We start from the raw sequence: 26,881 nt of genomic DNA, 5'->3' as shown, positions 1-26,881 counted from the left end.
TTCGCCTATTTTAGGTTTTCCTGATTTCAAAAAGCCATTTCGTTTAGAAACCGATGCGTGTATAGAAGGTTTAGGCGCTGTTCTATCGCAAGAACAAGAACAAGGAACTGTTGTCATAGCGTATGCATCACGCAGCTTACATCCGAATGAAAAGAATATGGATAACTATAGTTCGATGAAACTTGAAATGTTGGCTCTAAAATGGGCTGTGACCGAAAAATTCAGAGACTATTTGATAGGAAGTAAATTTATAGTTTATACTGATAACAATCCTTTGTGTTACCTGCAAACTGCAAAACTGGGTGCGACTGAAATGAGATGGGTTTCTCAACTTGCACAATTTGACTTCGAGGTCAAATATAGATCAGGACGATCTAATGTCAATGCAGATGTATTGAGCAGGAATCCATTAGATGTTGAGACAAATATCAGACAAATAGTACAAAGTTCTTCTTTAAACAAATTGCGAGAGTGTAAAAACAACAATGTACAACACATGCATATCAACCAAATAAATTTGACTGATCAAATAGAGACAATGTCAACATTTCCAGAGTATACTGTAGATGAAATAAAACAATTACAAAGTAGTGATAATGTTCTCTCTGTTGTTTTAAATTTTGTAGAGCAGGGTAAACTGACTACACAGATGCTGATGAAACAAACGAAACCAGTGAAGAAGTTACTGAGGAAATTTGATTCATTGGTGATAGACAATGGTATTTTATACAGAAAAATCAGTGACATAGAATGTGGTGAGAGTAAACAGTTAGTAATACCAGAAACATTGAAACACTACGTTCTTGAAACACTACACAATTTATCCGGACACCAAGGTACAGAACGAACATTAGCGCTATTGCATAAACGATGTTACTGGTCAGATATGATAAACGATGTAAAACATTGGATAAAAACATGTGAACGTTGTTTAGTTGCTAAAAATCCTTTACCAAAAGTTCGTCCATCAATGGGTTCGTTAATAGCATGTAAACCATTAGATATTCTAGCTATGGATTTTACAGTTTTGGAGAAATCTTCAGATGGTAGAGAAAACGTTTTAGTACTAACTGATGTGTTTACTAAATTTACACAAGCATTTCCAACGAGAGACCAGAAAGCAACAACTGTCGCTAAAGTTTTGGTTAAGGATTGGTTTTTGAAACTAGGGATACCAAAACGGTTACACAGTGATCAGGGTAGGAATTTTGAGGGTGTAGTGATACGTGAACTCTGTAGAATATATGACATTAAAAAATCACGGACAACACCGTACAAACCAGAAGGAAACGCCCAAACTGAGAGATTTAATAGGACAATGCATGACAGATTAAGAACATTAATGCCCGAAAAGAAAGCTAAATGGCCTGAGTATCTGCCAGAACTAACTTTCATGTACAATGCAACACCGCATTCTTCAACTGGATATACTCCATATTTCCTGATGTTTGGTCATGAGCCAAGACTCCCTATTGACAATCTTTTTCATAATGATATGACGGAAATAGACACCGATTTAGATATTTATTTAGCTAATCATCAAAAGCGAATGACTGAAGCCTTGAAGACAGCTAATGAGAACATTCACAAGAAAGCGAGTGAAAGACAAGAAGTTATGAATAGAGGAACAGATGACAAGACTATAGAAATTGGTTCGAACATCTTATTGAAGAAACATGTACAGGGACGAAACAAAATGCAGGACAATTGGCATCCAACACCGTACAGAGTTGTTCACCGTTTTAAAGACAATGTGTATGGGATTCAGTTAGCGGATGGTAGTGGTCCCGTTAGGAATGTCACTAGAAGAGAAATATGTGACACAGGAAAATTAGACATGATGCAAAACTCAAGTTCAGATATTACTGAGGACAGTAATTCGAGTTTTGGAGGATGGAATGTGACCATTGTTGACCCGATTCCGTTACCAATTCAAATAGAACATCAGGAATCTGGCGAAGATGAACAAGATGTTACAACAGCTAGCATAGATATGACACCACCGGTAGATGATGACAATTCAAGAAGGAGATCAAAACGAACAAACGCTGGAAAACATTCAAATCCTTTTAACTTGCCAACGTCTGTCTTGTTAAAAGAAGCATCTGTTCATGCAAACATAGAACCAGTGAAATTTGAACAATTGGGTGAAGCAATTGCTGCATTAGGAACTAGTCTTGGACAGAGTTTAGGACAAACGCTTCAAGAAGGATGGTTAAAGCATAATATGTCAAACAATTAGATTTATGTTGAAAAATGTTAATTTTGAGAGAAAGTATATTTTATGTGTATAGTCAAACGATCACAATATTTTTATGCTAGATCATTATAATAACAAAGATAATGATATTGAATATGTAGTTGTGTATTTTTATATTGTTTGTTGAGGGCAACAAAAAGAAAACTAGGCAGATTTGTAACATGTCAAAAATTACATTCGAAACTTTTTAGTTATCTCTCTTTGTATAGAGTTCAGCAATTGAAGTTTTGTAATATGTCAAAAACTACATTAGAAGTTTTTGAGTTATCTCTCTTTGTATAGAGTTCAGCAATTGAAGTAAAATTTGGAAATTAAATAAAATTAAGAAAAAACAGAAAAGATAATTTTTATATTAGCATTTATATATTTTATTAAATCATATTTATGATACAGTTTGATTATTTTGTCCAAATATTATTTAAAGGTATTTCAAAATATTATTTACTTCATTCTAGTAATTAGTGTACAGGTAAAAACTGTTCACTACATTGTATGTTTTTACTATTGATAAATAACTGATCGACAGGTGTAGTTGTGTCTCAGTTTTGTGAACAAGAATATTTGAAGATTTAAGGTTGGTGTATTTTGTAAATATTTATAATGATTTTGAATATGACTGTTTTATATAAAAGAGTTTTATAAAATACAAAAAGAACAAAAATATGACATGTGCATGTAAATAACATTCTATATTTTTATCTGAAGTTTTGCAAATGCAAATATGATTTCGAAATTTGTATAATCATTTGAAAAATATAATTATAGTTTTATTGAAATAATTGATAGGCATTGTTGAGAAATATTTATACTATGAAAGATTTGTTTTACATTTTAAATATAAAAGGTTCTGATAAAGTCAATATTGTTCACAGGTAGATCTATGTGTTTTTCCTACTAGAGGATGATATTTTGAGGTGAAACTGTCTACCATTTCCTTATTTAGGGTATGTATTTTGAATTGTAATTATGTGCCCTTGATTGATATTATGATTATGTTTAGTTAATTTTTGATATTTCTAATTGAAACATTATTGATTATTCATAAAAAAAATGTTGTTTACTTTGAAGACTTTCTCTTGTGTTCATATTTTGATTTGAGAAATGTTAAGAATTGTAATATTCAGAAAGGGAGATAATCGTGTTCTTATAGCTTTTATATAGCTTTGGATAAATTAATAGTTCTGATGTATTTAATTGATATTTGAAAAAGCAATCTTTATTTCAAGTTAAATTTAATTGAATTTATATCTGCATATTAATAGACTTATGATGTTTTGTGTTTTTCCATTTTTTTCACAAATATTGAACTATTCAGCGTTGCCAATAATTAATGTTATTTTTCGATATATGTATAATGTGAATATATGAATACAGTACAATAAATTCATGAACCTTACATTTGTGCTTTCGTAAGCCAGTTTTATCGTTTTCGGAGGTTACAATTGTTTGCTCTGACCAGAAAAATGGGATTAGGCATAGAGCTATAACTGAATGCATTCGTTGTCAAAAGGGATTGCATAAACAATGCAAGAGGAGACATAATAGTTAAAATATCATCAATGAGGAGTGTTTCTAAAATAAATATATATAGATATATATTTATTATCTTCAAAACGGTGTTGTTTTATATGAATAAATTACCTTGAATAATAATTCAACCGTAATTTAAGCTGTAAAGATCCCGACATAACAAAATATAAAACAATTCAAGCCAAAAACCTGATGAATATACAAAATAATAAACGAAAACCAAATATGATAGACTGTAACAAACGACAACAACACAGATTGATTTCTTTTTTTCACTATTCAATTTGACCATTTACACATGATATACGTCAATTAAGGTAACAGGTACGTAAATTGTAGATATCAGAGATTTGAATTAAATTTTGCCTGAAACTAGAGTTCAGAATAACTGCATGATGGATATCAAAAAAAGGAATTCTTAATTTCAATGTTTTTATATATAACATAAACATGTTGAAAAGGATTCATACAGTAAACACAAAGTCGGTTACCCCCTGTAAATTTCTGTATCAATAAACGGAAAAATTAGTGACATTGTAATATAATAAAGATATGAATAAATTTTGTAGGACAGTTTTTGCACAAAAAAAAAGAATTGCTTCCAGACAAAATTGAAAAACAATCGCATGACTTTTCCGTTGAAATATAACATCTAGGGCAGTATATTACCAAAAAAAACGTGGCTCTCTTACTCTTAGGGTTATACAGATAGAGCAGACACAATTTATTTACTTGAAAAAAATGTAAGACATTTATTTATAGTATTCTACGGTATAATAAGTATGTTTCTGAGTAAAAAGCATTCTTTTTAAATCGATTTTTGGATTCTTTTTACAACGATAGGCATAGCCATATTAATTATTACAAACCCACACTAGCACATGGGTTTGTTTACAAACATTGTCATTTCCGGTTTAAAATATTAACCTCCTTGATGTTTCCTATAGTCGTTCCTGCATAGTTAGCTACATCAACGTGAAGAAATCCGTATTCCTTAGATGCTGGGTTGTACCGTGCTTTGTTTCTTACAAAAATTCGTATCTTTTTGTTCTGAAACATCTCCTCAGCATCCTAACAATTTTTCTCCGGACGAAAAGCGCGCGTCCTAATTTGATTAGTTAGAAGAATGAATAAGAAAAAAATATAATATAAAATAGTGATATATATGAATGGATTCACAGTTTTATTCTAATGATCCACGCAATGTAGAGTCTGCATGAGGGCTATTTTTCTTTCTATTTCGTTAATTTATTTTGCCTGAGTTATTTCGTCCCATTTACGTTTCGGTCCATCTTCATTTCGAGCTCGCAAGGCAAAGTAAATTTGGAGATTCTTTTTCCCTTTGGTTGTAAAGGTGTCCCCCACCCCAGCCCAATAAAAAGGGACAGTGAGTGGTGTAAAATTATAAACTATAAAATTCAACGAACTGACTAAATAGCTTAGCTAAAAATGCTATTCGTCTGGCTAGCCGGCAGACAAATAACCATGCACGGCCTTTTACTGACTATTTGTCCAACAAAATTCAATTAGTAATGGTTTTCCTGCCATATTACCACGAAGCACAAATTAATTGACATAAATACAAAAGACTCAAACATGTAAAAAAAAACCGACTGAGATACAGATTCAGATAGTTTTATTGATCAGCCAAGGTGCCCTTTGAAAAGCAGACTAATTACAATTAGTGACATATAATTTTGTTTTGTATGTCTCTGTTGCAATGTTAGTATTCACAACATAATAAACAGACTAAACATTAAACTTATAAGACAATAATGATTCAGTATAATAATATATTTAATTGTATTGATTTAATTTTTTAAAAAAACTTTGAAACTTTTAATTTGATAATAAAAATAGAAATGTCAACAATAAATGTGTTTTGAATTGAGGACATCCATTTAGTGTGGAGCAGGATCTGCTTACCCTTCCGGAGCACCTGAGATCACCCCCAGTTTTTGGTGGGGTTCGTGTTGCTTAGTCTTTAGTTTTCTATGTTGTGTCATCTGTACTATTATTTGTCTGTTTGTCTTTTTATTTTTGGCCATGACGTTGTCAGTTTGTTTTCGATCTATGAGTTTGACTGTCCCTCTGGTATCTTTCGTCCCTCTTTTAGTTCTTTATGCTAAAGGATAATAGGAATTGCTCGCAGTTATTGAAAGTTAATTCAACGCGAATCACAACTAAATGAATCAATAATGTTCTATATAATTGTAAAATATCAATCTGTACATTCCAACGGCTATAAACCGTATTGGAAAAGCATGACCCACAGGCACTTGTCTCAGAAAAATGTTTTCCTATATACCTTAATGTTATAATGTTATATTAAGGTATATAGGGGAAAAAACTTCTGAGACAAGTGCCTGTGGCATGACCCTGTGCATGCAATGCCAAATTTCAGAATATTTAGCACTGTCGATTTATTGATTATAAAAGCATCTGAGCGCATGCATTTCTTCACTTTTTCTTTTAAAAAAAGTGTAGTTACTACTTGTTTCTAAATCACACATAATTATTTTTGTTTCGGTCTTTGTACATGTTGTAAAATAACATCTATAAGGACGCCCAAATTGGCAATACAGAATTTGCTTGTTTTAAAAAATGTTGTCATTCACCTAAAAAGCTATCCAAACGTTTATTAAACAGACTTATTCAGAGTCATTAATCATGGCATTTTTTTTTTTCGGAATTAATATTGAATCACTCATACAGTCTTATTTGCATCGGAAATAAACACATTTATTCCAAAACCATGCAGTTGTTGGCATGATACGGTTATGCTTTTCTCGTATAATTTATGATGGCATGATGCTAAACCCCTAACGGGAGGGATTGTGCTTGATTTTCATATGAAGGAGACATACTCTTTCGATCAGTTTAATTGAGGTCTGGCGATGGCATGTCAGTAACTGCATGTAGTCCTTTTTTGATTTATGTTGATCATTGTCATTTGCTTAGTTTCTTCTGTTGCCTATTCTAACATTGGACTAGGACTTCTTTTAAACTGAGTTTTACTGTGCGTATTGCTGTGTGTTTGTTTATTCCACATTGGCTAGAGGTATGTGCATGGGGAGGTTTAGATCTCACAAAAACATGTTTAACCCCGCCGCATTTTTGCGCCGAACCTCTAGCCTTTGTTGGTCTTGTGTGTGTTTTTTAAATTTTGGTTCATTTATTTGTTTCGGAGTTTAGTGTGGCGTGACCGTCCATTTCATTGAACTAGTATACATTATTGTTTAGGGCCAGCTAAAGCCCGCCTCCGGGTGCGGGATTTTCTCACTGCGTGAATATAACTTCGATGATGCAAGAAAGAAAACTTAAAAAATGAAAACACCGGCAAAGCTCCTCTGAGAAGCGAAGGCACCTTACACTCAAATCCGTATAATAATGCATATACTAAAATTTCAGTCATCTTATACATCTGATGCTAACACTGTTATTCCAGAAAAGCCCCTAGTACATAACCAAAAAATTGAACCTATCACTATCGTTATGTACGAAGTATACAAACTTATTAAAACATATGTGTAACCCTTATAAGCTATTGGCCATCTGAGACAGAGTACTAAAACAAAACAAAACAAAACATTAAAATATATATTTGCTGTTATTCTCACTTAAATATTTACTAGATCTTAGGAAACAAAATAATTATATATAATGAAAATGAGGAGATGTGGTACGATTACCAATGGGACAACTATGTGGTATGATTACCAATGGGACAACTATCCACCAGAGTTTTGGCTATAAAGTGTACCGACAGGTTGTAGATATTCTTATGAGCACCAATTGCGCCCCTTTGATAACATACTTGTTCCTGTATTATTATGAATCGTGTATGACCAAAATCAACAAAATGCGTCTATGTTACATTTTAATGGATAAATTTAAAAGCATTTAAGTTACCTTGATGCTATTTTTGCTTTAAATAATCAACAGTTTTGGAATTTTACTGTAGAAATTTAACTAAGTGAACTGACTTTAATCAAATGTAATACAGACAACAATAATTATCTGTTTATATCTTCTAGTTTTGGATATTACTGATTCTCTCGGGGAACTATATTCAAGAGATTACGGAGAAAGAGACGATTTTCCGTGCCCTTTTGATACTGAATTTCCCTTTTTGGACGTGTTCCTTTTACCGTTCATACGGTGTGTATATTTCCCAACGTGTACGCTATGTCCTTTCTGTAGTCGCCTTTTAGATTTCAATGAACGTAATATATGTACAATTGGTAAATATTCAAGTCAGGAATTTCGTTACCACAAATGAAATTAAATCTTCAACAAAATTCTTTCATAGATGCAAAGATTTGGTTAGGAAGTTTGGCTGTACATGTAAAATTCTTAACCAAATCGGGATATAACATTCTAATTTTAGGGTGATGATGTTCATAAAGCCCGAAAATGTAGATACGTTTCATGTCAACTAATTAAACCTTTAAATAAACATCAATTTAACACCGTACTACATTTTTTTAATGTTGTTTTCATCGGTTCTAATATTGTTTTTCAAAAATTAAAACATACTAGTACCTAAATATATATTGCTTTCTATGTAGAGTTATGAGTACTCAGTGTTTTATCTCCTATTCGTACTGTTTATTTATATTTTAGCATTTTACAAGATCAAGAGTGTCTCAAACTGCATGTTTATGACGTCTTTACACTAAATTCGTTGGATGTGTTCTGATTGATACTTTAGTCTGGGATAAAATTACTAATTCATTAGTTTTAATTGGCTTTAAACTAAATTTCGGTTACTGCGAGTACTTTGTGTCTATTAATTATTATTTAATTTTTGTGCATTGTACCGATTTATTGAGGTAAGCCATTTGCAACTTATTTTTACAGATTGTTCTTATGTTGTGCTGTTACACCTATGGTCCCGCTTAGTGGAAGGGTTGAGCGCTCATAAATTTGTTTAACGCCTTCACATTTCAGTTTATGCTCCTGACCCAAGACTGTAATGAAGTGGTTGTCGTTGGTTCTTGTCTGTCATATTTGTTTTTCATAAATTGTATTATAATAAATTAACCGTTAGTTCTTCTTGTTTGAATTCTTTCACAATTTTCATGTCGGGGCCTGTTATAGCTGACTATAAGGTATGGTGTTTTCTCATTGTTGAAGGCCGTATGGTGACCTATACTTGCTTATGTCTTCGTTATTTTAAAATTTAACTCTGATGGATAGTTGTCTAATTGGCGATAATACCATATCTCCTTTTTTGTATACTTGGTCTTCCTAGAAAACAACATCATCTAGAATACAAAGTTACATCAGTTGTTCATCAGGGTATGCTCGGACCAACACTTTTCAAAATTTATATAAATGACCTACTGGACCACATAGCTGAAAAGACTCTTCAAAGGTGAAAGTATAAACTATCGTCTACTGGTTCTTGTCATTCCACTTTCACAAGTATAATTTCATGAGCAAGGAGGTTGTATGAGATAGTCTCTCTTGAAGGACGTGTGGTGACCTATAGTTGTTAACTTCTGTGTCATTTTGGTCTCTGGTTGAGAGTTTTCAAATTGGCAATTATACCACATTTTTTTAATTTTTATATATCATACAACCTCCTTGTTATGAGAAAAGCAACTATGAAAAATCCTGTTTATTTCTACTTCAACATATTAAATGGCCATGGTATATGAATCAGTTCAAAATGCAAAATATCTAGCTAGGTATGACACTTTCATCAGACCTAATAAGGAAACCATACATCCAGCAAACTATAACCAAAGCAAATAATTGAATTGATCTTCATGTTTCATCCAATCAAATCTGCATGTACAACAATGTACAACCAATCAAATCTGCATGTACAACAATGTACAACCAATCAAATCTGCATGTACAACAATGTACTACCAATCAAATCTGCATGCACAACAATGTACAACCAATCAAATCTGCATGTACAACAATGTACATCCAATCAAATCTGCATGTACAACTATGTACAACCAAGAACAAATAGAGAGAGACTAACAAACCGTAATATCACACCTAAATTACAATATTGCTGCAATGTTTGGTACCTACATAAAAACGAAAACATTAGATCACCAGAGCAAGTACGGTGTCTTGCAGCAAGATACTGCTGTAAGACACTGTACTTGTTCTAGTGATCTAATGTTTTGCTGCAATGTTTGGGACCTACACAAAAACGAAAACATTAGATCACTAGAACAAGTACAGTGTCTTGCAGCAAGATACCTATGTAACAGACATCACAACACCAGCAGTATGACTAACATACATGACACACTAAACCGGCAAACATTACAAGAGTTACATAAAATTGGGAACGGAAATTAAGCTATTCCAATAAAAAAAAACAGAGAGCTGACATATACAGTACTATATAAAACATTCTTCTCAAACGTCAGTCTAGAACAAGATCTCCTCATAAAGATTTCTACTGTAACAAACAATGTAACAAGAAATATAGCTTTTAATTTCATTTTTCTATCAAAACGTTTAAAGACTTGCATGAACAAACTACACCCAGACATCTAAAAAAATACCTCTGCATACATAACATTTCAAAAGAGGGACGAAAGATACCAGAGGGACAGTCAAAGGAAGGATGCACAATTACTGCTAAGGTGCTCATGTTTGATACCTACCCACACCTGCTGAAATAAATAGACTACATGTTTTATCTTAATAAATGGAAAGGAAAAAAAAATAATAAATGCATAATCTCAAATGAAAAGAAAAATTGTGAAATATTTATGTATATTGAGGATTTGTATAATAAGATCATTCAGTATGCCTTTTAAACTGGGAAAATATTATGCCCTGATACGAATATAACTGAAAACAGTTTTTCTCATTTCAGAGTTTGCTTCATCCTGGAATGGTTCAATCTGTCGTTGCTCAGCCTGCAGATAGTTAAAATCTGCGTATGTTTGCTTTCTGTTCAAGCTGTCAAATCTGGTTTCTATGTGCATAGTAAGTAATAAGCGGAGACTCAGAGAGGCGATTGCCAAATGGGTCCCGGCCGCTTGGATATATGTTCAGCTCACCAAATTTTTCAAAGTTCACAAATTTGCGGTCTGGCTTCGCATATATATTTATTTTTTGCTTGCTGCAGACGCTGTGTTTACAGTTTAATGCTTGGGCTTCATCTTTATCTAGCCGGTTTTTAATTATCACACAGATCTTCAATTTTAGGTTTTTTCATCATGTTTCAAGTGGCTCATACTTTTATTTGTTATTTTTTAGTGCTAATCAATAAATTTCTTTGTCAGTTATAAATATCAAATTTTTTTCACGATTTTTACTATAGTATATGCGTAATTTTCTTAATTAGCCTATTCCAAATTTTTTAGTAGATCTATATTTCGCTCAGACGTGTTAAACCAAGTCATTCACATTTAAATGCCAAATGTTGTGTATGTAGTGATATGTAGTGCACGTTGTTATTATTTTGTTATGTTGTCTATGTGTTTTTATATTCGGTCAAAAGCTTTTTCGTTTTTAAAAATTCCGAATCAAAATAAAATTTTCTTATCTTATCTCAGAAACTAAAATAAATTAATCCATCGAATAGAACTTATTTGATTGATCTACCACTTTTGTTTAGTAAACATCAGTATGTTCCAAATAATGATATTCGAAAGGGGACGATTTGATTAATAAGGGTCGAAATTAACAGGTTCTTGTAAATGAGGTAAATAATTTTTACTTGTGTGATTGGCTAATGAGTAGTTCAGCGGGACATGTGAATTTTTGCGCCAAATTTGATGTAAACAAAGAACCATCAACAGTGATCAACTTCATGTACAGGACCAACAGACAAGATGATTGGGTTACAACACTTAAATCTAGGTTTTTTTCATGATTTCTAAATATTTGATATACACGGTATTTTACAAATAACTGTTAGTGTGCATGTATCATTATCAAGAAATCAATAGATCAAGAGAAGATACGTTTTTTAAACATTTTAAAAAACTTACTGATAAAACTGGACTAAAAAGGGGTTCCGTTTGAGAAGTCGGATCTCTTGTCAAGATTTTATTGCTGCTTGCCTATCAAGACATTATTTATTCTGTGAAGTAACAAAGTTACAATTTGATTATCCTATCTTCCGAAAACAAATTAATGAATTATGATAAAACTAAGTTGTCATGTAAAAGGGAAAGAGGGGGGGGGGGGGGGGGTTGACTATAGTATACTGGGAATAATATGTCAATTTCACAATTAACGAAAAATTTGAACAATAGTTTTTAAAATTGTGTTTTGTTTGTTTTCAGTTAAGATGATACTTAATGGTCTGAATTTTTTATAGAGAAGTTCATATTTTTAATATTAAATGAAAGTGTGATTGTTTTGCTTCAAATGACTCCTAACACAACTCATACAGATGGCTTTGTAAATCAATGTATTTGGTGTAAACAAAAAAGCATAACTTTGTAGGTTTGATGTCAAGTTTTTTTGTCAACTGATTTAAAGCAAAAATGTTTATTCTTGGGTGAACATATCATGCATATGTGCACTTGTTACAAAATGTACCTGCAATCCAGATATGTTATAATTAACTCATGTAAATTAAAAGAAAATTATACAATTGTAAACAAATATCCCCAATGTCAGCTCAGTGAAATGGCCTCACTCTCTCACTGTCTGTTAAAAGAGGTCTTTTATTCTGAGTGGTCAGTATAACATGAAAATTGTATCTATGAAAAACATTCCCTGTAAATGCAGGGAGAGACAATTGTTCTACTTAGTTTCTAGTTGGATAGTTCATGCAAATTTGATCTTTATCTACATGTTCAACAATAATATTACCTATAGCTATGGTAAACTGTTAAAGAGGCAGCAATCAAACAATACAAAACCAGAAAATTTGTGGCATGGTGAAAGTAGACAAAAATGATAGACCAATGACTATACAATATGTCTGGCTAAGAGTTGCCTTAACAAGTTGAGAATGAATATTACAGGGAACAACATAAAAGTGCAAACATTGTCATAATTTGATATAAAATATTAGAAACCAAAACTAACTACTGATTTTGCAGAGAACTCAAATCAATGCCAAATTCCTTAGTGGATATAAAAAAAATTATATGAAAGCAAGAACTACTTTATGTCGGTTAAAAGCTCATTAGAGCTTATGTTATGTTCTTGTTTGTATACTATGCCGACTCTAAATAAAGCTTTTTTATTATTATTTATTTACTGCTGACTTGCAGAGCAGGATTGCTTTGATTTTCAAAAGTTGACTTTACAAATGTATGTAGAACCAACTTGGTTGGTTTCATGGAGAACAAATGGTCAGTACACTTCAATACAGACTGTTTTTCTATATACACACAACTTGGTTGGTTTTATGGAGAACAAATGGTCACTACACTTCAATACAGACTGTTTTTCTATATACACATATTAAATGTAAAGTTTAACTTTCTTTTATTTCCAGAAAATGTTAAGAAACATTCTAGTAAAGATAAAGGTTTCACAGTAAGTACAATCTGTAAAATATTAAACTTAGAGTTATCTACCCTGGCAGACTACACGAAATTCGTCGGACAAATCCGGTGAATAATGGAGCGGTCTGGTAAAATTTTGTTGAATTCCGGTCCGAATGTCCGGTGTTGTTTTTTTCTTGGATTTTTCTAAAAACCCTACATTTTTCCCAATTTTGGGAGCAAAATTCTAAAAATGATTTCAAAATTCATTTTCATCTTTATTATTCATGACAGCCATGTTTATTTTGTTCAACCGCTAGCTTTATGCCGAAAATCTCCAACAAGTAATGTGTAAATCCGGGTAAAAACATATCTGCATGACTGACAAAAACAACAATGGCTGCCATCAACCGGAAATATAGACAAAACCGAATCAGATTCCGGGAACGGATAAGGCCAATTCCGGATTTGCCGATCAAATACAATAAAAAATCCAAGCAGGTTCACAAAATACAGCTATGAAATATAAACACTAGAATTGAAAACCAAAAGATATATGAAAAAGAAAGAAGATACAGGAAATATTTTATACAGAAACTCTAAATTATTTTTAGTTCACAAATAATTTTCCTGTCAAAATCCAATAAAATGTGACATTACTTTTCTTTATCATTGAAATGCATTCAAGCAATTGTGCACAACTTTCATCAAAATATACACTCTTGTCACATGATTTTGTTTTTGTGCATTTTGGAGTGCAGTAGGGCACAACAAGTCATAGGTTTGTTGGTATTTTGTCGGATAATATACAATTAGATGTAAAAAAAATTGGTCTGGTAAAATTTCATTCGGTCTGGTAAAGCTAGGTTGTTTACCAGACCGAATGTCCGGAAAAAATAAAATTCATTCGTGTAGTCTGCCTTGGGGTAAAACTTTATAAATCGATTATTTGCCATAAAATGGAAAACAATTAAATATGTTACTTCAAACTATACAATCAGATTTGTCCAGATATTTTGCAACTGCTTTTAGCTATTGAACAATAAAAAGTGGCAGAATATTCTAAAGGGACAAAAAAATAAGTTGAAAAAATCCCATAGCTATATTAAAAAGAAAAATGAATAAGATAACAAATTAAATCATGTTTCCTTGTTTACATATTGACAGTGCATACCTGCCAACTTTAGTAAATGTCTGTGGGGGTTTAATGCTTGACAACATTTTGAAGGGTTATTATTTTTGCAGCGCTTGTGCATTTACATGTACTTGGAATAACCTACTTGCATCTCAATTTACTTATTTACATGCTGTGAGGCTCTCTGTGATGACTCTCATTACTAACCTTTAGTTAATATTTTAATTTTTGACAGGTTGCAGTTGAAGGAAATATTGGAAGTGGGAAGAGTACCTTTTTACAGTATTTTAAAAATTTTCCAGAAGTTGAAGTAAGAATTACATGCCTCTTTTTTACAAACATTATTAAAATTGGTTTTGATGGAAAGTATGAAAATCAGTAAATGAATATAAATGTGAAATTTGTAATCTTGCAACACTTAGATATGGTAGAACTAAGTCAGCTTCAGCTTTAAAACATTTTATTATTGAACTTTTCCCTACATGTATCTAGAACTGTTTACATGCATATGAAAAAGGACAGATACAATTTAATTGTTGTTTTATTTTACTGCAATGAGGCTTAGCATGAGTAAAAACTGCTGGTACTTGAGGAACCTATTTCTATTTGATTGGGGTCTGGAGATATAACTAAACACAATTTTGTACTAATGTCTTGAGACTTATTTAGAGAACAGAATATATAGTTAGATTAAATGACATATAACTGTTGTAAAACACTTCTTGCTATGGTTTTAGAATAACATTTTTCACTTCCTTAAGGTAATTATATCCATAATTTAGTACTGTAAATTCAGAAATTATTGTGAGGTTTTTATTAATGTGAATAATGCAACTGGTTAAGTATGACAATAATAAGAACTCACATTCTCATAACTGATATATATATCTGTATGCAGATTTTCATGAAATCGCATTGATTAATAGTTTTGTCCTTTCCTCAATATGGAAGCTATATAATAAACATTTGTATGTATTTGTAGTTGATACCAGAACCTGTCAGTAAATGGAAGGATGTTAATGGCTTTAATACTTTGGTATGTATTCTATTGGTGATTTGAAATGAAGGTTTCACAATAATAACTGTTTGCTGGCTAATGGTTAAGGAGTTGACTTTCACTGTTGTTTGGCTTTGTTCTAATCATCCCTAACTGAGCTCACCTGGCCAATTTGAGCTATAATCGTCAATTAACATCTGTTGCTATCTGATTACCTCTAAATAATCTCCTCTGCAGCTCCTCAGCCAACTGAAACAAAATTTAGCCACAATCAACTTAAGAATATTTTGTTTAAAAGACGTGTCTGATGATCCCACTAACAACCAACATAGCTGCCATAGCTGTAAAATGCAAGTATTGTCTAATATCTTCAAAATTTCCATCACACCTTATTTATAAAGTATGGAATTACTGTTATAAATTTAGAACAAATTGGCCTCAACCCTGATAGACTTCTGCTAAATATAAACTTTCAAATGTTTTGAGATATGCTGTCTTGCATAAAAGACAGCCAATAAATAACAAAAAAAAAACATAGGCTGAGAGATTTCTAATTGTCTAAATGTTAAATGTTAATTTTTACAAGTATTTCACTTATGACTTGTGGTTGAATTTGAATACTGCACTATTTTATAGAGTTCAGACATTTATTCAGTAAGGGCAAGTGGACTGCCTGTATTGTTTATTGAATTCCATTACATTTTATCAACATTCCCAAAAATGAATATTCTGATACGCTCTCTATGGCTTCATTCTCATAGTAAATATGTGATGTTTCACCATTTTGTTTGGACTGACTGAAAATCATGGATTTTGTTTTGCTTGTATTTTAAGAGAGTTGCCATTTGTTGCAATATAATTTAAACTGTTTTGAAGACCCTCTTTCGATTCTGACAGGATCAAAAGATCATCTGCAAAAAGGAGGTATCCCACCTTACTATTTATAAGCTTAAGGGGACTTGAATCATTTCCCTCAAAATTTTTTACAATATCATTTATGAAGACATTAAATAAAGTGGGGCTCAGGGTGTCTCCTTGTTTAACCCCTCTAGCAATATTAAAACATTCTGATACATAATCTTTGTATTTCAAAGATGATTTAATATTTAAGTATTGTTGTTTTATAACTCTGTAAAAAAATATGTTGTTGCAATATGTTGATAACCATTATTCTCTTTTAAAAGAATGTTCCAGTTACCAGTAAATATAATGTTCTATAGACAGTATAGTCATGCAACTTTACCCATCTTCATAGTTTTTCTGTACAGCAAATATTGATTTCTTTGTCAAAGAATTTTAAGAAATTACAATTTATTATAGGAAACTAAGCTAAAAGGTTTCACAGCTAATCTTCATTCTTTAATCGAACTTTTTATCTCAAATTTACATCCATCATATATTAGTTGATTATTTTCTGCAGGAAATGATGTATAAAGATGCCAGCAGATGGAGTCTGGCTTTCCAGTCCTATGTACAGCTTACAATGGCAGAGGGACACAGAAAAGATGTAAAAGATAAGGTAAAAACTGAAATAATAACTACTCTTAAATGAGCTGTCCTTCTGGGAAAGGTATTCTTCGTGAGAAAATGTAATATGATACACAGGCCTATTAGTAAGAAGTGGTATCTGGTACTTTTACTCTTCTATACAATTGATTAGTGCCATCTGTGGAATTTATATGTGTTGTTCAGAAGTAATCACTCTAAATGAAAGAAAAAAAGACTCCCTTGATAATGATCTGACAGATATAAAAGTGTTGATTTGAATTTTTTGACTGAGACAGAGGACATTTTGAAGATTATCTTCTTTTTAGGTTAATATTTCTGGTTTAGTTGAAGAACCATATTTACTGTATCGTTTAACAAATCTCCACTGAACCCTCAGAGACCAGTCTTTCTTTATTTTTCAGCACAAGTCTATAAAGATGATGGAAAGAAGTATATTTAGTGCCAGATACTGTTTTGTAGAGAATCTCAGGAGACAGTAAGTCCCCCCCACCACACACACACTTGCAATGAACTTTTTGTGAGCTAAAAATGCATGCAGTACCTCTAGTTTATTTTTTGTTAAATTTAAAATTTGCGACTTAATTTCTTATGGCTGCAGTCTGGGCAAAAGTGGTCAAATGTAAACCCTTTCATGCAATTGTTACTCCATATCAGCAATATTTTTGTCAGACCTGCAACAAACATCATTGAAATCGAGATAAAGATTAAGCTTTTCCAGAGGAGGGAACAATATCAAGTTTGTGATATGACAAATTTGAAAATAAATCACTAATGGTCTTTTGATTAGTCTGTGATATTTGGAATAACAATGCATATCTAATTAATTAAAGAATAACTAATCAGAGAATTCAAATATAGAAAAATATTAATCAGTGACCTAACAACACATTAATTCAGGAATGTGCGTAGCACATGAGTTAATTATCTCTGTTGTTCCGTCACGAAATTTGAATTCTTTGATCGGTTATTCTTTTTATAACATTGACAACAGGCTTTTTAATGGAAATAAAGTAGAAAATGCAAGGAACTATATCTGTTTCTACTCTATCACAATTTGCTTTGATGCAACATCTTGACAACACCTATTGTTGTATGACGTCAGAAGAGTTAAATAATCCAGTTTATTTCTCAAGTGAAATGACCGGTTTTTATTTCACTGGGAAATCACGGTACTTCATTGCAACCAATGTAATAAATTTGTTAACTTACATCTGCTCATTTATGTAGATTGACTATCAAAACGTTACAAGTTCGATGAAGTCTGCAAATAAACTCTTATGTCTATATACATTTTTGTTGTAATTTGATTAATATCAATAATTTATATTAAATATGCAGCCAATATCTCGATAAGATGATGAAAATGTTGTTTTTTATAAGAATACAGTTTCCTTAGCTCATAGCCATACAGATAACTCATCAAATTTCATTAATATCAAGCACATTGAAAACACAAAAATATGTTTCATGTATTTATGTGAAAGCACTTGTTGAAGTAATCATACATTTGAGAATTACAAATATTTCTTTTTTTCTTTAAGCTTACTAAAACTATACGTAATAAATAGTAATGTATTGAAAACAGTGTATTCTTTTTTTTAGAGATCTGATGGCAGAAGTAGATTACTGTATTTTATCAGAATTTTACAAATGGATTTTAAACCATGAGGATACAAATATGGATCTCATTGGTAAGTTTTATCTAAATAATGGTCTGATGGTAGCAAAAGTAATATTTACCTTTGAAATTTTGTCATTTGAATGCAGATTTTTATGACCCCCCTGCACCGGAGGGGACATTAAGTGTTACCCTTGTCCATATGTCCCAAAATTAGTTTCCTTTCTCTAACTTTAGTTTTCCTTAACCAAATGTTATTCTTTTTAAATTTCTTTTTTTGTACTTTAAAAGACAGATGTTCTTTTGAGCTGTGTGAATAACTGTTCATCTTTGAAAACATGAAAAGTTTCTAAATCGAAATAGAAAAATGGTCAAAAAAATTATAAAAAGAATAAAGAAAGGAAGGACCCCATCCAGACCCTCATCTATCTATTAAAGATGATTCCCATAAATCTATGTTGCTAAACTCATACATAGTTTTTTCATATAATACTTTGTTGTTGTCTTGTGTTACATCCAGACCCTCATCTATCTATTAAAGATGATTCCCATAAATCTCTGTTGCTAAACTCATACATAGTTATTTCATATAATACTTTATTGTTGTCTTGTGTTAACAGTTTACCTTAGAGCAGATCCACACATTTGTCAAGAGAGGATCAGGAAGAGAAACAGACATGAAGAAAAAGACGTGCCAATTGTAAGACTGATTTTGTAGGGTTGTTGAAGAAAATATCAGTGAAGAATTTTAAAATGTTTTTCAATACAATTAAGATTATAAAAAGTTTTAGCTTTGAAATATAAAAAAGAAATGAACTTGATTTATTATAAATAAAGTTTTAAGTTTAAGTCTTTTTTTTCTTAAGTTGAAAACTGACAATAGAATTGTCCTCTTGCAGTTCCACAAATTAAATTCAGGACAGACAACAATTTTAGATCTTAGCTGTGAGGTACAGACTTTATCTCACATATACGTATATGTCACAAACACATGTCTACTGATGGAGACTATATGTTGCCCTCTATCAGTTATTTGTTTAGATGGGTTGCTGTCTCATTATCTTGTATCCCAAATCAGCTTTTATTTGTAGTATAAGATCAAAAACATGCAAAAGATGCAACAACCCATGAATATTATAATACAACTTGTATGAATTATACTTATAGGAATATTTACGTATGAATTATACTTATAGGAATATTTACAGTCTTTGCATGACCTACATGAAGATTGGTTGATGCATCAGAAACAGTTTGAACTTCCTGCTCCAGTAATTGTAAGTATAAAGGTGTTAACCATGTGGGGTCATTCATGTTATTAGATAAAAGGTTCGGACACAGCTTTTACACACACCTTAACAGAAAATGAACATTTATCTTATATCTATTTATGGCCTATTGGCATATACATTTCTACCCATTGTTAGACTGCCTCCGTGAAATTGCACCCAATTGATATATTTGACATTTCAAGAAGGTGACTATACTAGGGCACATTGGGTGCACCTTTATATAGGAAGAGATCCTTTTTGATAAAAGTATGGTATGTGTACAGTCAATCTTAATGTGACAGCAATCTGTTAACAAAAAAAAAAACTACTTACATAAATCTGGAAAATTCTATAATTTGTTTTCACACTATTGGCTTTTTTTATTATGTCCGCATTGCGGCGGAGGGGGCATTAAGTGTTACCCTTGTCCGTCTGTACGTCCTTCCTTACATCCAAAAATTAGTTTCAATTCCCTTAAGTTTGCCTCAACCAAATTTTATGAAACTTATACACAATGCTTATTACCACAAAACAAAGATCAACATTGAATTTGTGTGGCATCACTTTTACTGTTCAAGAGTTATGCCTCTCTACAAATGAAAAAATTGCTGAATTTTTCTTTTTCGTTTTCACTTTAATAGTTCTAGAGTTATATTCTTTTATAACATTATATGTAAGCGGGGGCATCATCTGTGTCCCATGGACACATTCTCCATTTATTAATCTTGATGAGTTAACGTAACGAATCTTCTGACCAAAACGATATCAGCTAATACATCTTAGGTCATTGCGCAAAACTTTGATTGTTTGGTGTTTAATGCCACTTTCAGCACTTGGCTATTTTCAAAAATTTTAAGCTTTGGACATCAATCAAAAATCGTTCATTAAAATAGTATAGTAGAAAAAACCATTTCAAATCTCTCTTTACAGGTGATAGAAGCTAATGATGATATATCTAAGTTGTACCCAAAGTTTAATCAATGTAAAGAAGAAATTTTCTCCAAAATTCAATCTTTACCATCGATGGAAGAATTGGAGAAAGACATTTTCAAAGAAGTAAACCTGTCATAGCATTAAGGATCATCGGGGAAAGTAAATTTTATGTAAACGTACAGATAAATAGATGTATCTACATAGTGTTGATGTGTAAGAACCAGTTATCTACATTTATACAAACATACATGTCAGTGTCTATATACCATGATTACAGATATTTGTAAGTAAATTGTTTTTAGTCTCCATCATGTGGTTGAGAGTAAGAATTTAAAATTATTTCAAGTAGTTAAAACCTCCTAGATTTTCTTTCTACTGTAAATTCAGAACATTTTTCGATGATTTTATTATTATAAAAATTGTGGCCGGATATGTTGGAGAAAAAATAAAATCTCTCATTTAAAAGTTTGTTAGCAATATTTGTATGCAACATTGTCTGCAATAGTTAATTTCTTATTTTTGTCCATTGTTTAACAATAGTAATAAGGGCTATTCCATTAAAATGTATGTGGGAGGAGGGTAGGAAGGGAAGTTTAATTATTGAATGTGGGTCATGGGTCTTTTTTTTAGTATGCGTCTAATACCATTATGCAAAATTATCTAAAAAAAGGTTCTTGGTTTAGGGATATTTTGAAAGTCCCTTCATACCCTCCCACATACATTTTAATAGAATAGCCCTAATGAATTTCTGAATTTACAGTACATGTATGATTTTTACAGGTCTACTGTCTTTAAATTTTGTCTCTCTATTAATTTTTATGGAAACTCAAATTATTTTGAAGTAATGTTAAGACTTAATCATTTTTTAACGACTATAATTGTAAAGGACAGTAAGTAGTTTTAAGAACCCTATTTTATAAGTTCATTTTCTGAAATAAAACAACATACTTTCTTTGTCATTTGATTAGTTTTGCATACGTAACATACATATCCTTCCCAACTTCCTCATTTTTTCCTGCATTAATTTTAATGGAATAACCCATGATAAATAATATAATTATGATTGTTTTAGATAATTGGCATTGAAATGGTAAGGGCTGTTCCAGAATTAAATGCATGGTGGGCATGGAAGGCCCTGTTAAATTTTACTTATAATTCTTGCAAAGTTCTAAAGAAAATGCAAACCACCCATATTTAATTAAAATTTGTGCCTTCAATCTCCCAACTCGATAAATTTTGGAACAGCCCTTACACACACTATACTGTTCCTAATTACATTTTAGATAAATTATTCTTTTTTTTCTGAAAGTTTATACCAAGTAAGATGGAAAAATAATGTAAGGTAACTATTATATTTTGGGAAACTTTTACTTTAGCCTCTTGAAATATGTATTTGTCTTCATTTTTATAACCTGACCTAGAATTTAACACTTATTCTGATATTCAAATATAAGCAATTTTTTTTCACACTCATTATAGATCATTGCTTTAACACACCTTTATCTCCATTTAAATGAAATTTTATGGTTATTTAAGTTTTATTAGTATTTAATTGTTGTCAGCAGTTTGTTAAAGATAAAATACATTTATTGTTAGTGATTATATTATACTGATTATTACACCTTTAGAAGGATGTATTTTAATGTAAATGTTTTTAAAATTTGTAACACAGGGATATTTTATTGAGTAATTCATCCAGGTGTGGTACTTTGAAAATTTGTCACTCATGCTTGAAAAGTATTTACATTTCAAACAAATTGTAATGAAAGTCAATTTCATGGTTCCTTTTGTTAGCCAGTTTTCATCAATATTGTTCACTATTTTAACTATGAATCTGTTTATGCCTTTTCTGGGGGCCATGTAGTTTTGATAGAACAGTTTTAAATGCAAGACCTTTAAAACAGTTATGTAATTAACAGGTAAGCCTATCTACTTGTATAACTTTAGGTTATAATTCTAATTTTAAAGCTTTGGTTAACAAACAAATTGCTCCGATTTCACTTTATTTTAAATTTAGAACTATGAATCTGTTTATATATGTAGGACTCAAATCTATGGTGGGTTCCAAATCTATGGCAGATTCCTAATCTATTGTAAATGTGACGTCATGCCATCCCAAATCTATGGCAGATTGTTTTACAATCCTAATCTATGGCAAGTTTTGTAATTTCCTAATCTATGGCAAGTTTTGTAATTTCCTAATCTATGGCAAGTTTTGTAATTTCCTAATCTATGGCAAGTTTTGTAATTTCCTAATCTATGGCAGGTTTTTTGTTGTTTTCAAATCTATGGCAAATTTTGAGCAAATGGAAAACAATGCAGTACATATATGACCAATGACTTGTCTTAAGCAAGTGGACATGTACGACGGGAGCATGTATATAAATATTTGTGAAATAAACATTTCATAATGGTCAACCAAATCGTGTTGGCAACCAATCAAATTCGTAAATGATGAAATCATATACCTTAATACAGACTTCAAGATTGAAATGATGTGCACCGTAAAAATAAACATTTTTTAATCTGTGCATGTTACCTATTTAACCCATTCATTAAACCAACTAGTAAGCTCCTTATAAACAAAAAAAGGGGATAGTTTCTTTTTATAAAACAAAAATGATAAATAAAAATGAACAGTTTGAATTTTCAAATAATATTTACTTCATCGTTAATATCATTTTTATTTGATGACGATTTAAATCAAATTGGTATCCGGTAATTTTATCTTTCACTTTATAAAATATTTACTATAACTCCTTTTCTAAAATATGCGGTACTGAAAAAAGCTGTGTCCTTGTTCATCGCGGGTTTCGGCCGGTACAGCACATTTTGTCCCACTTCCCGATAATAGGTCATATCTTCCTTTAAACCATCCGCAAATTGTTGTCGAGGGAAATACCTTCATCTGGAATCGTGTTCAAATCTATGAGTTCCGCCAACGTTTGCGGGGCGACGATGTAATATTGCGTTATTCTATTGTGACGTAATTTAAAGATTTGATTTGTTTGACGTTTGTTACATCACATTTGCCATAGATTAGGAATCTGCCATAGATTTGGAACCCGCCATAGATTTGAGTCCTACATATATTATACTGATTATTACACCTTTAGAAGGATGTATTTTAATGTAAATGTTTTTAAAATTTGAAACACAGGGATATTTTATATTTCTTATTTAAACTTCTGTTTAACTTTCATTCATAGATATATTGATTTGGCCACTAAGTCACATCATCCATCAGCTTATTCATTTTTGTCACACAATCCAAGCCACACATTGTACCATTCCGTCATACATCACACTTTCACATTAATAGCCATATATCAGACCATCCACATCCGCACATTCATACCCACACATAACACGGTGTATAGCCATACATCACACCATTTATTGGGTACATCACATCATTTATAGTCATATCACACCATCCACATATTTATACCCACACATAACACAGTTTATAGCCATACATCACACCATTTATCGCATACATCACATCATTTATAGTCATATATCACACCATAAATAGCCATTCATCAAACCATCCACATCCACAAACCATTCACATACACACTCCTTCCACATCGACACAAACTATTCACATCAACACATACCATCCACATCAACACATATCATCCACATCCACACAAACCATTCACATCAACACATATCATCCACATCCACACAAACCCAAACATTATGATGACCAACATCTACCAATCCTACCATTTATAGCCACACTTCACAGCATCTGCATTCACCCATCATACCATGCACATCCACATATCTCCTCAATCAAACCCATTCATTTGTATATCACACATCTGAAGCCATTCATTTGTACATAACACCATCCACCATCATCCATTTGTACATCACACCATCCACAGCCATTCATTTGTATATCACACATCTGAAGCCATTCATTTGTACACAACACCATCCACAGACATCCATTTGTAAATCACACCATCTACAGTCATTCTTTTTTACATCATGCCATCCACAGTCATGCATTTGTAATTTCGCACCATTACATCATACCATCCACAGCCATTCATTTGTATATCACACCATCTACAATTATTCATATGTACATCACACAATCTACAGTCATTCATTTATACATCATACCATCTACAATCAACCATTTATACATCACACCTTCCACAGCCATTCATTTTTACAAAACACCATCCACAGCCATTCATTTGTACAAAACACCTTCACATCCATTCATTTGTATAACACACAGCTAAAGCTATTCATTTGTACATCACATCATCCAGTCATTTATTTGTACAATGTACATCACACCATCCAGTAATTCATTTGTACATCACATCATCTTCTGCCATTCATTTGTACATCACCATCTACTCCCATTCATTTGTACATTATAGATGTAGGAAGATGTGGTATGAGTGCCAATGAGACAACTCTCCATCCAAGTCAAAATTTATAAAAGTTAACCATTATAGGTTAAAGTACAGTCTTCAACACAGAGCCTTGGCTCACACCATCTACAGCAGTTCATATGTACATCACACCATCTACAGCCATTCATATGTAAATCACACCATATACAGACATTCATTTGTACATCATACCATCCACAACCATTCATTTGTACAAAACACCATCCACAGCCATTCATTTGTACATCACACATCTAAAGCCATTTATTTCTACATCACACCATCCTGTAATTCATTTCTACAGCACACCATCGAGTCATTCATATGTACATCACACCATCTACTGCCATTCATATGTACATCACACCATCTACAGCCTTTCATATGTACATCACTCCATCTACAGCCGTTCATATGTACATCACACCATCTACAGCTGTTCATTTGGACATCACACCATCTAAAATCATTCATTTGTACCTCAAACCATCTACAGCCATTCATTTGTACATAACACCATCCACAGTCATTCATTTGTACATCATACCATCTACAATCAACCACATTTGTGCATCATACTATCCACAGCCATTCATTTGTACATAACACCATCCACAGTCATTCATTTGTACATTATACCATCTAAATCAACCACATTTGTGCATCATACTATCCACAGCCATTCATTTGTACAAAACACCATAAACAGCTATTCATGTGTACATAACATTATCCACACCCATTCATTTGTACAACACACATCTTAAGCCATTCATTTCTTCATCACACCATCCACAGTCATTCATTTCAACATCACACCATCCAGTCATTCATTTGTACAATGTACATCACACCATCCAGTCATTCATTTGTACAATGTACATCACGCCATCCAGTAATTCATAAGTACATCACACCATCTACTGCCATTCATTTGTACATCACCATCTATTCTCATTCATTTGTACATCACACCAACTACAGTAGTTCATATGTACATCACACCATCAACAGCTGTTCATATGTACATCACACCATCTACAGTCATTCATTTTTACACCACACTATCTACAGTCATTCATTTCTACATCACACCATCTATGGTCATTCATTTGTACATAACACCATCCACCATCATCCATTTGTACATCACACCATCCACAGCCATTCATTTGTATATAGCACATCTGAAGCCATTCATTTGTACACCACACCATCCACAGACATCCATTTGTACATCACACCATCTACAGTCATTCATTTTTACATCATGCCATCCACAGTCATTCATTTGTAACTTCGCAACATTACATCATACCATCCACAGCCATTCAATAGTATATCACACCATCTACAATTATTCATATGTTTATCACTCAATCTACAGTCATTCATTTATACATCATACCATCTACAATCAACCAATTATACATCACACCTTCCACAGCCATTTATTTGTACAAAACACCATCCACAGCCATTCATTTGTACAAAACACCATCCACAGCAATTCATTTGTACATAACACCATCCACAGCCATTCATTTGTACAACACACCTTCACATCCATTCATTTGTATAACACATCTAAAGCCATTCATTTGTACATCACATCATCCAGTCATTTATTTGTACAATGTACATCACACCATCCAGTAATTCATTTGTACATCACACCATCTTCTGCCATTCATTTGTATATCACCATCTACTCCCATTCATTTGTACATCACAACATCTACAGCAGTTCATATGTAAATCACA

General features: G+C 32.1%; 3 protein-coding genes across 3 annotated transcripts in view; 2 read left to right on the top strand and 1 right to left on the bottom strand.

The window, feature by feature from the left end:
- LOC127720761 (uncharacterized) overlaps nt 1-4,885 on the bottom strand; it is a 57,789-nt gene extending 52,904 nt beyond the window's left edge. Inside the window, exon 1 of the mRNA XM_052227515.1 lies at nt 4,718-4,885. Coding sequence (XP_052083475.1) covers nt 4,718-4,849 — 132 coding nt within the window. The 5' untranslated portion in view covers nt 4,850-4,885. The remainder of the gene's footprint in view (nt 1-4,717) is intronic.
- LOC127719440 (uncharacterized) lies at nt 1,113-3,656 on the top strand. Its single transcript, XM_052225537.1, has 2 exons — nt 1,113-2,834; nt 3,133-3,656. The coding sequence occupies exon 1, from the start codon at nt 1,319-1,321 to the stop codon at nt 2,240-2,242; it is 924 nt and encodes a 307-aa protein (XP_052081497.1). The 5' UTR covers nt 1,113-1,318; the 3' UTR covers nt 2,243-2,834; nt 3,133-3,656.
- An 8,357-nt stretch (nt 4,886-13,242) lies between the features above and the next one.
- Nucleotides 13,243-21,902, top strand: LOC127719439 (thymidine kinase 2, mitochondrial-like). Its single transcript, XM_052225536.1, has 9 exons — nt 13,243-13,279; nt 14,598-14,672; nt 15,345-15,398; nt 16,780-16,878; nt 17,270-17,343; nt 18,471-18,559; nt 19,107-19,186; nt 19,683-19,763; nt 20,688-21,902. The coding sequence occupies exons 4-9, from the start codon at nt 16,783-16,785 to the stop codon at nt 20,826-20,828; spliced, it is 561 nt and encodes a 186-aa protein (XP_052081496.1). The 5' UTR covers nt 13,243-13,279; nt 14,598-14,672; nt 15,345-15,398; nt 16,780-16,782; the 3' UTR covers nt 20,829-21,902.
- Nucleotides 21,903-26,881: the final 4,979 nt, after the last annotated feature.

Source organism: Mytilus californianus, unplaced genomic scaffold (genome assembly GCF_021869535.1).
Source record: "Mytilus californianus isolate M0D057914Y unplaced genomic scaffold, xbMytCali1.0.p SCAF_11, whole genome shotgun sequence".
Classification (NCBI taxonomy): domain Eukaryota; kingdom Metazoa; phylum Mollusca; class Bivalvia; order Mytilida; family Mytilidae; genus Mytilus; species Mytilus californianus.
The sequence above is the reverse complement of the archived record's forward strand: the minus strand, read 5'-3'. Positions and strand labels throughout refer to the sequence as shown.